The sequence below is a fragment of the Callithrix jacchus genome, chromosome X, assembly GCF_049354715.1.
Source record: "Callithrix jacchus isolate 240 chromosome X, calJac240_pri, whole genome shotgun sequence".
Lineage (NCBI taxonomy): Eukaryota > Metazoa > Chordata > Mammalia > Primates > Cebidae > Callithrix > Callithrix jacchus.
This window is the reverse complement of record NC_133524.1, coordinates 112,667,982-112,679,594: the sequence shown is the minus strand read 5'-3', so window position 1 is coordinate 112,679,594 and position 11,613 is coordinate 112,667,982. Positions and strand designations below refer to the sequence as shown.

The 11,613-nt window shown below is 36.1% G+C and overlaps 1 protein-coding gene across 1 annotated transcript in view; it reads left to right on the top strand.

Moving 5' to 3' along the window:
* Positions 1-1,182: 1,182 nt before the first annotated feature.
* Positions 1,183-11,613, top strand: part of LOC100894945 (kita-kyushu lung cancer antigen 1 homolog) — a 72,191-nt gene continuing 61,760 nt past the window's right edge. Inside the window, exons 1-2 of the mRNA XM_078363039.1 lie at positions 1,183-1,208; positions 2,616-2,686. Of these exons, the coding sequence (XP_078219165.1) occupies positions 1,183-1,208; positions 2,616-2,686 (97 nt within the window). The remainder of the gene's footprint in view (positions 1,209-2,615; positions 2,687-11,613) is intronic.

The window sequence follows — 11,613 nt, the reverse complement described above, 5'->3', positions numbered from 1 at the left end:
CCCACGTGAAAATGTAAATGTTCTCTCAGCTTTCTTACAGTTCTGATAATGCTGGTTTTTTTGTGTGTGTGCAAGAATGAGGAATCAAACATACCCTGTCTTATCTTGCAAATTTCTATAGATCAAAGGCATTGCTATTCTCATTGCTTTTCTACTTTCTCTGAGACACAAACACACACACACACACACACACACACCTTCATTGTATTGAGAAGGAGCAGCAAGGAGAAAAAGCAAAGCAGCAGGAAGTGATTGTGTGTATGTGTTGGGTGGGGTGGTGAAGGCACTATATAAAATTAGGCGGAGGAAGTAGAAGAAAGTCAAAGGTGAAGGGAGGGAGGCAGAACTAAATGCAGTCCAGTGAGCAGCCTGTATGGTTACATTCATTTATGATTACTAATTATAGTCATGGGCTGTGAAAAAATAAATGCCTCTTAAAAGGCATTTTCATTTTACATTTTCAACCTTTAAAAAGCTTAATATTCAATCAGTCATTAATTTGCAAGGTCATTAAACTAGGAACGAGAGAAGAAAAGAAGTCGTTTATTCTCATATAAGTTCTTAGCGACAAATTTTATAAGAAAATGTAACAGAAGCTGGTTACTAGGTACAGAAATCCCTGATCTCAAGTTCTGAAGATAGTTCTCACCAAGATTCTCCCAGGATCACAAATGGTCTAGGGCAATTTGAGTCACAGACTTACTCATATTAGAATGATCTTATTTCTTATCTATAGTATAACTTTCAAATGATGCTACATCACAACACATAGAAAGTAATGCAGAATGATATGATCAAAGAGAAAAGCTTGTTTTATTACTTGAATCTAGGCTCACTAGTCACTATTGTTTGATTAGAACTGATTAAGTACAGACTAATAAGCATTAAACTGAAGACTCAAAAGTAGAGAAGTATGAATTATGCTAAGTAGGAAGTAGCAACATGATCATAGCAAAGAGTAGGAAGGGAAGAAATATAAAATCTTAAGTCTTCACCATATAACTAACAGAATAATATAGCAAAAATGCTTTGATCTATCAGGACACCTATATATTGTACCTGGTTCATTTTTTTAATCAACAAGCACTTAGTGAGCACCTAATACACAGTAGATACCATGCCTTGTGCTATGTAAATAACAAGTAATACAGTTTGAATAGAGCATAAAATGCATAGAGTGGAATGGAGAGGGATAAGAAACTGGAACGGTAAGTAGGAACAGATTTTGCAGACCTTTGTAAGCCATTTAAAGAGCTGAGAATTGATCCCAAAAGAAGCAGGTGTTACTGAATGATTTCAGCAGATAAGTAACATTATTTTTATATACGTAAAGACATCTCTCTGACTAGTTATGGAGGCTATATGGGGGAGGGTCTAATAGTATATGCTAGAAGATAAATTTGTAGGTGATTACAGCAGTACAGGGAAGAGATGATTAATGGCCAGGACTAGTTCAGAAATATAACAGATTGGATGAGAGGTGGAAAAATTTTAAGGGAGAAGGGATCTAGAATGATTGCTATGTTTCTGGCTTGCTCAGTTGAGTTGATGATGGTCCCACATAATAAAATAAAGTATATAGAAGAAAGAGCAGCTTCTTGGGAATGGGCCAGAAAGAAAAATGATTAGTTCAGTATTGGATATGCTGATCTTTAGTTATCTATGTGATGCTGAAATAGAGATACTGAATAGAAATTTGGACAACAGGATAAAGTTGAGAACATAGAAGAGATTTGGGTGTAATTAGCAGGGTGATAGAAATTTAGGGAAGATTATCAAAGAAGGTTGTGTATTCTTTGAAGATAAAAGAGTCTGGAAAAGAACCTTGAGAAACACCAACATGTAAAGGACAGGCAGAGGAAAATGAACCAGCAAAGAAAACTGAGAGGGAGATAGGAGAACCAGGTAAGCATGATGATATGGAAATCTAGAGAAGTGAGTATTTCAAAAAGGAGTTAATCTAACATTTCTATCCTTAGACAGATCAATTTCCCTTTTTTGACTTCACTGTCATCTTTACAATAAGTAAGCAGGTTGGGCCTGATTATATTTAAAAGTCATCTCAGCTCTGATACTGTATTCCATAAGAGAATTGAAATGTCACTTTGTTGACATCAATCTATTCAAAGATTTTACATAAGGTAATAATACCTAAAACATGATGACATTAAAGAATATATGATAAATTCATACAAATAAAAACAATATATAAACAATAGCTATACATTCCGAAGCACCTTCTAAGTGACAGGTACTGCCTTGGTTTCTTTTTGTACTTTAACTCACATAACAAATCTGTTTAGTAGACATTGGTATCTGTATTCTACAGAGTATAAAACCAAAACCCAGACAAAATTTTACTAAAAGTTCAGTATTAGTTTGAGGAGGCAGGATTTGAAATCAGGTCTGTATTATTCCAGCTCTTTCAACAGTGTTGAGCTGTCCCGTGGAAATCACCTCCAAACTCCCTAGATTTTCCCCTCTTATATTGAGGCTGTAAGTTATTTTCTCCTTTAACCCATTATCTAATATGAGCCAGTTAAAATTTCTAATAAAGTATATAAGCCAGTCAAAAATATAATCTTGTCTTTATATAAGGTTCTGTGTATTTGCAGGCCAAGCTGCCCTTTTATACAGTCCACAGCCATTGGTATCCTGAAGAAAATGGGCATAAGCATTGGAAGAGGTATTATCTTCCTAAGATTTCAGTGGCCAATAATTGTTTGCTTTCTTTAGAGCATAGTTTTCATTCATTTGAGACTCTTACTTTTTCCCCAATCCTTCCATAACATGAAGTTTTTCTAGAGTGCATGTTGTTTGCTCAGTTTGTACATGTAGCAAAGCACAGAAGATGAGTGTGGATAAAGGAGGAGAAGGATAAATACAGTAAATACACTTCCATTGAAGGTACCCTCACATAGAAAACAGTGTGGAAGATTATGCATGAAACTACTAGCCAATATTCTGTGTAATGCACAAGTGTCTGTGTAGGATCATGTATATATTGGCACAGGGGATGTATTGGAGAAAGAGAAATGACTTTATTATTTTTGCATTTCACAAAATGGTGGAATTTTATATAATTTTACATTTTCTTTTGTTTTTAATTTTGTGATTAAACTTTTAAAATAATAACATTATGAAAAAACCCCACTTTTTGAATATTGAAACTACTTCAATATTCTGTTCCTCTAACACCATCTTCATTGCATTAACAGTTTGCTGAATGATTGAAATAGATAATGAATCAAAACTTTTCTACTTGGCCTACACTAACACAGCAACAATATGAATTAAAATGAATATAATACAAAGAATAACAAAGAGTATTTTAAAGGTAGATCTGAAGGAACTGATCTCAGATTTGTCATCTCATCAACATCCTTATTTCACAATGTAACAATATTGTTGTGTGTTTAACAGTGGTCTTTGGCTCTTTCCTCTTTTGGTGTGTTGAGGGGAAGGATTAAGTTCGTGAACTCTTTTGTGCACATATAAATCCTCATCCCTCTTGGTGTTCAGTGAAAGTCTAAATACACTTATTTGGTATTATTGTTTCCAGAAAGCTAGAAACTCTATTTTATGGCCACATCAGAGCATTTTGAAGATAAGAAATAGCACTTTGTCTCTCCATGAAATACAGAACCTATTAAATCAAAACAGGAAAAATGAAGCTCCACTGATATTAATTCCCTTTGTCACGGTTTAACTTCACCGATGAACCTCATCATTAACAATGTGTTCTGACTCTGTGGCTATAATGCCTATTTGATAAGTGCTGCTCAAAATCAGGCATTTGCCTATGGGTGAAACATAACTTGTTTATCCCTTTTGGAAACAGATAATTATTCTTAAATATAAATACTAGTAAAAATATTTCCTCCGACTTTTAAAATTCACCTTTGATGCTGCTTTGTAATAGACGGGCTCTCAATGAGGTTATTTATGTATTGTGTCATCATGTTCACTTGATGTCTGTATATTTACCTCCTCTCTAGCTAAAATGACAACAAAATGAAAGAAATAAAAATAATTCTATGATAAAAATGGAATGAAAAAGAAATAAAATGTACTACATCTCAAAGCCAAAATTCACTGTGGACTTACTGCTCTTCAAATCCTTTTTATTCCCATGGGCCTATACTGAATATAGAAGCCATTTATCAGACCTTAGCTCCTGGGTACCAGGGACAATGTGATTTTGCCCCCAGGCCAGACATAATACAATTTGACCTATATTGGCTGATTGGTCTATTTGCCACTCGGTATGCTGGAAATAACGAGGTCAAGCTGACTGGAGACACATGGAGTGGCCCATTGAAATTGGTAATGGGGGAAGGAGGAGTCACTTCTTCCTCCTTTGCCATCCTGGAAGCCTTCAAGTGGGGCACAAAAGAAAACATTGAAAGAATTCAGGGCAGCAAGAGGAAACAGAAAAGACCAGACAATGTCTGCAGGAGACTGCCTCATTCATGTCAGAGTCTGTGAGGTGTGTTAGAAGCAAGTGTCTGAAATAATAATTCACTTCATCTTTCTATCTGCCCCTCAGTGGGACAGTCTACTATTTGCCTTGTCCCCCAATCTTCATTTCCCAAGCTGCATACATACTTCAATCTGGCTGTTATTGCCCCCTGCCTGTATTATTCTAGCAGTCTTCTCCTGGGTCTCTCAGTCTACTTCATCTCCCTCTGCCCCAGTTAATCTTGTTTGCTACTCCTACTCCTATATTTAACTCTGCCTAATGTCATTTTCTTTACATGTATGCCTTCCTAAATAACCTACAACAGATTATTCTCATCCACTTAATAAAACCACAGTTCCTCCCTCTGCTTCCTTTCCTATGGCACCCACCCTATCATAACTTTTCTCCCTAACATTCCCACCCTATCACATTCCCATCCTATCATAACTTTCCTCATCTTAATTTTTATGATTTTACCATCAGCCTTTTCCTTAGAGTCAGACTGTTGTCTTGCTTATAGGAAAGGTAGTATGGTGTATATAATAAAACTATATATGATGTATTTCTATTATTTTAAAAATTGTTGTATTTATAAAAGAGGTTGAGTGGGGGAGTGAGGGGAAGGTGAGAAGAAAAAGCATGGAAGGAGAGAAAGCAACAAAGACAAACCCTGACTCATCTTACAAGTTCCAGGCTTCCCGATGCTACCAGGAAATTGCCCCTCACCCCTCAAATGTTTTTGTGGCTGTTAAGCAAAGAAGACAGAATTTATGAAATGCCAAATTTGTGTCAAGCCCTTTCAGTTGTGCCATTTCATTGAAGCCTCTTGGTCCCTGAGACAGGTACTGGAGCCCTTGTCTTGCAGATGAGAAAACTAAAGTCTAGAGAGGAGGTAAAAAGCAAGTGAATCAGGTCTATCTAGCAACCCAATACCCCTCAACTGTACCTCTTTACATGAGGTAATGTAACATGGAGATGGTCGATATTGATTAGATACTTTCTTCAACCCATCTTCCTCCCCAGGCAAACTGGATTAAGAAAAGAAGGTCATGAATACATTATTCTCCCTTTAAATAGTGCATAAGGTCATTAATACAATATTTTCCTTTTCAATATTCATACCCTGGCAAACTGGGTTAAGAAGAGAAAGTCATGACTATAATATTATCTCTTTCACTAGTGCCTATGGAGGTCCTTCAATGGGTCCCAAATCAGGAAACAAATGTACTAATTATCACTAGCAATTTGGACCCAACAAATGTATCTTTGGGTAAACCCAAAATTCAATAATTACATTTTAAATCTAAAATTTAAATTGATTTAAATTTAATTAAATGTATTATTTTAAATTTAAAGTGTAATGCATTAATAAAAAATGAAGTTTGAAAGGGCTATTAAAGGGTTATTTAGTTTTTAATGTCCTGCAAAATCTTTCTGCCACTTCTTTCATAAAGAGTGTGCATGGTTCCTCTCTCTCTCAAAGCAATTCTCATTTCCCTGCTTAGTATGTTTTTTGCTGCTATAACAAAATATCACAGACTGGGTAATTTATATTAAACAGAAATTTGCTGGCTCACAGTTTTGGAGGCTGTTAAGTCCAAGATCGAGGGCTGGCATTTGATGAGGGCCTTATTGAAGTATCACTTCATGGGGGAAGGACAAAAAAAAGAGAGAAAGAAATGGGGAGTGGAGGTTGAAGAAAGGGGTAACTTGTCCTTTTATAACAAACCTACTCCCTTGAAAACAAACTCATTCTAGAGGTAATATCCTTAATCCATTCATGAGGGTAGAACCCTTGAAGCCTAATCATCACTTCTTAATGTTCCCACGTGTTAATACTGTTACAATGGCAATTAAATTTTAACATGACCTTTGAAGGGAAAAAACTTCCAAAATGTAGCACGTACAGTAATATTCAAATGTGGAATCAAGAACAGATTTTACCTACCAGTTTCTTACTTTAGGTTTTCTTCTGTTTATATGGCTTAAGGAAATATTGTCTTATTCTTTAGCCACATCAAACTACTGATGCATATTGAATTCAAAAATAATCTAAACACGCTAAGGTGATTTTCGTGTATTGCAGCTAAGTCACACTTACTGCATTGTGTACACATATAGATCGTTTTCTTTTGGGGAGGATTGGGGTTTGCGAATCCTAGAGCAGTATTTTATGATTAGCCCTGTTAAAAATTTATGAGATTCAGCCTGTCAACTAGTTGATGATGATAATCAATTTGTAACTTTGGAAACTGGGTAATGCAATTCATACACAGGAAACCCAAGGAGGAGGGAAAAAGTAGAGTGAAAGAATTGGCTTTATTTTAGATATGTTGAGTTTGAGTTCCCAGTGTGAATCCAAGTAGAGAGGGGTTGGACTCAGAAATAGCTTTGAGAGTCAATAGCTAATTGGCAGACATTTAAACAACTAACACAGTAAAATCACCTAGAAGATTAGATGTTTAGGAATACAAGCATTTTAGGGTATAGTATATATAGGTTTATGAAAATGAGACCGTACAAAATGGGTGCAAAGAGCAGTCACATACAGAGGAAAAATCTGTAGATTTCAAGTAATTTATTTTGACAAATACCACAAAATAATTGTTAAGAAAACAAGTGAAAACTGTAATCTTAATAGTTTATGGCTTTGTAATTTTGCTGATCTCTCTCATTAGAAAATAATTAATGGTCTGATATGACTCTTTTTGGTGGCCTCATGGTGGAATTTAGGAACTATCACTTTCCCTAATAATAGTTTATAAATAACTCATTTCATGACTGCTTGTAGTTCATGTACAACTTTGAAAACATATTCATTGGTATATTAGTCTGTTTTGCATTACTATGAAGAAATACCAGGCCAGGCATCGTGGCTCATACCTGTAATCCAAGCACTTTGGGAGGTTAAGACAAGTAGATTACTTCAGGTAAAAAGTTCCAGACCATCCTGGTCAACATGGTGAAACAGTGTGTCTACTAAAAATGTAACAATTAGTTGCATGTGGTAGCACACATCAGTAATCTCAGTGACTCTGGAGGCTGACACAGGAGAATTACTTGAACCCAGGAGGCAAAAGTTGCAGTGAGCCAAGGCTGTACCACTGCATTCCAGCCTGGATGACAGAGTCAGACTCCATCTCAAAAAACAAAACAAAACAAAACAAAAAAACAAACAAAAACAAAGAATACCAGAAATTGAGTAATTGATAAAGAAAAGAGGTTTATTTGGCTCATGGTTCTGAAGGTTGTACAAGAATGGCACCAGCATCTGATCAGCTTCTGGTGAAACCTCAGGAAGCTTTTACTCATGACAGAATGTGAAAGGGGAGGAGGCATGTCAATTGGTGAGACCGGGAGCAAGAGAGATGATGGAATCTTCTGGACAAACATTTCAGGGCTCTCAAGTTGTGTTCCATATTTCCTCTCTTCTTAATTTTGGCTTGATAAAATCCTCAGGATTTTTCAAGTTCCTTAGGTAGTATCACCACATCATTTCTTTCCTCTTCCTTTCCTTCTCTCTTACATATTGTTTTCTGGGGGAAAAAAAATCACTAGAAAAAGATCCAGCTAGATGATTCCTCTTTCAAGCCAGAGATATTGGAGGCCAAAATTCAACATTGGTAAAGATAAGGATTTCTAACCAGGAATATCATAACTGGCCAAACTAAGCTTAAAAAGAGAAGGGGAAATAATATCATTTTCAGATAAGCAACTGCTGAGGTAATTAGTCACCACCAGGCCTGCCTTGCAAGAGCTCCTGAAGGATGCACTAAATATGGAAAGGAAAATCTATTACCAGCCACTGCAAAAACACTGAAGTATACAGATTAGTGACACTATAAAGCAATCACATAAAAATATCTGCAAAATAACCAGCTAGCATCATGATAACTGTATCAAATTCACACATAACAATACTAACTTTAAATGTAAAGTTACAGTACCCCAATCTAAAAGACACAGAGCCAAGCCTTATCTTTATACTGTCTTCAACAGACTCATCTCACATGCAAAGTCACACATAGGTTCAAAATAAAGAGGAAAATTTACCAAGGAAATGAAAAACTGAAAAAAAAAAAAAAACAGCAGTTGCAATTCTAGTTTCTGTCAAAGCAGATTTAAATTTAAAAAAATCAAAAAAGACAAAGTAGTCTTCAAAAAGAAGAGCTAACTATTCTAAATACATATGCACCCAATACAGGAGCACTCAGATTCATAAAGCAAGTTTTCAGAGAACTACAAAGACTTAGACTCACACACAATAATAGTGGGAGATTTTTACAGCCCACAGACAATATTATACAGGTCATCAAAACAGAAAATTAACAAAGATATTCCAGAACTGAACTCACCTCTGGATGAAGTGAACCTGATAAATACCTAGAGAACTTTCTACCCCAAAACAACAGAATATACATTCATCTCAGTGGCACCTGGCACTTATGCTAACATTGATCACATAATTAGAAGTAAAACACTCCTCAGCAAATCCAAAAGAACTGAAATCATAAAACTCTCTCAGATCACAGCACAATTAAATTAGAAATCAAGATTAAGAAATTCACTCGAAGCCAAACAACTACATGAAAATTGAACAACCTACTCCTGAATGACTCCTAGGTAAACAATGAAATTAAGGCAGAAATCAAGAAGGTTTTTTTTAAACTAATGAGAACCAAGAGACATGTATCAGAATTTTGGGAAGGCAGCTAAAATGGTATTGAGAGAGAAATTTGTGGCACTAAATGCCCACATCAAAAAGCTAGAAAGATAGCAAGTTAACATCCTAACAGCACAACTAAAAGAACTAAAGATCCAGCAAACTGACACAAGAACAGAAAGCCAAACATCGCATGTTCTCACTCATAGGTGGGTGTTGAACAATGAGAACATGTGGACTCGGGAAGAGGAGCATCACACACTGGGGGCAGTTGAGGGGGATAGGGGAGAGACAGCAGAGGGTGGGGAGGGATAACATGGGGAGAAATGCCAGATATAGTATGCACCTAAAGTAAAATAAATAAATTAAATTAAAAAAAAGAGCTTTTCCCCATATGGGAATCCTGATGCCCTTTAAGTAATGAGCTAACACTGTTAGCTTCCCGATGGTGGTCATATGTATACAGTTTTGTTCCAGTGTGTATTTTCTGATGCATAAGACTGAGCTTTTGGTGAAGGCCTTCCTACATTTTTACATTTATAAATTTTCTGTCCAGCAACAAACAAACAAACAAAAAAACTAGAGAACCAAGAACAAACAAACCTTGAAGCTAGCAGAAGGCAAGAAATGACCAAGATCAGAGCAGAACTGAAGGAAACCAAGACACAAAAAAATCCTTAAAAAAATTAACAAATCCAGGAGATGTGTTTTGAAAGAAATTAAGAAAATAGACTGACCATTAGCTAGACTAATAAGAAAGAAGAATCAAACACAATGAGAAATGATAAGGGAGATACTGCCACTGACCCCACAAAAATACAAACAACCATCAGAGTATGCTATAAACAACTCTATGCACATAAACTAGAAAATTTTGAAGAAATGTATAAGCACCTGGACACATACACTCGCCCAAGACTGTATTGGAACAAAATTGAATCCCTGAATAGACCAACAACAAGTTATGAAATTGAGGCAGTAATAAATATCCTAGCAACCAAAAAATGCCCAGGACCAGACAAATTCACAGCTGAATTCTACCATAGATATGAAAAGAGCTGGTACCATTTCTACTAAAACTATTCCAAAAACTTGAAAAGAAAGAACTCCATTCTAACTCATTTTATGAGGCCACCATCATCCTGATACCAAAACATGGAGAGATACAGCAACAATAACAACAACAACTTCAGGCCATTATCCTTGATAAATATCAATGCAAAAATCCTCAATAAATACTGGTGACCTGAATCCAGGAGCACATCAAAAAGCTTATCCACCATGAACAAGTTGGATTCATCCCCCAGGATACAAGATTGGTTCAACCTGCACAAATTTATAAGACTGATTCATCACATAAATAGAACTGAAGATAAAAACCACATGATTATCTCAATAGATGAATAAAAGGCCTTCAATAAAATTCAACATCCCTTCATGTTGAAATCTTTCAATAAACTAGGTATTGAAAGAACATCCTTCAAAACAATAACACCCATACATGACATACCCATAACCAGTATCATACTGAATAAGCAAACGCTGGAAGCATTCGCCTTGAGAACTGGCACAAGACAAAGATGCCCTCTCTCACCACTCCTATTCAACATAGTATTGGAAGTGCTGGCCAGGGCAATCAGGCAAGAGGAAGAAATAAAGCATATTCAGATAGGAGGAGAGAAAGTCAAATTATCTTTATTTGCAGATGACATAATCCTATATCTAGAAAACCCCATTGTCTCAGCCCAAAAGTTTCTTAAGCTGATAAGAAGTAACTTCATCAAAGTTCAGAATACAAAATCAATTTGCAAGAATTGCTAGCATTCTAATACACCAACAGCAAGCAGAGAGCCAAATCATAAATTAACTCCCATTCCAAATTGATGCAAAAATAATAAAATACCTAGGAATACAGCTAAAAGGGGAAGTGAAGGGCCTCTTTAAGGAGAACTACAAACCACTGCTCAAAGAAATCAGAGAGAACACAAACAAATGGAAACACATTTCATACTCATGGATAAGAAGAATCAATGCTTTCAAAATGGCCATATTGCTTAGAGTAATTTATAGATTAAATGATATTCCGATTAAACTACCATTGACATTCTTCAGTGAATTAGGAAAAAAAATTTTAAATTTTATATGGAAACCAAAAAGAGCCCAAATAGCCAAAACAATCCTAAGTAAAAAGAACAAAGCTGGAGGCATCATGCTACCCAACTTCAAACTATACTACAAGGCTACAGGAGCCAAAATGGCATAGTACAGGTAAAAGAATAGACACATAGAATGATGGTACAGGTGGCCCAGTGCGGTGGCTCAAGCCTGTAATCCCAGCATTTTGGGAGGCTGAGGCGGGTGGATCACAAGGTCAAGAGATCGAGACCATCCTGGTCAACATGGTGAAACCCCGTCTCTACTAAAAATAGAAAAAATTAGCTGGTCACAGTGGCGTGTGCCTGTAATCCCAGCTACTCAGGAGGCTGAG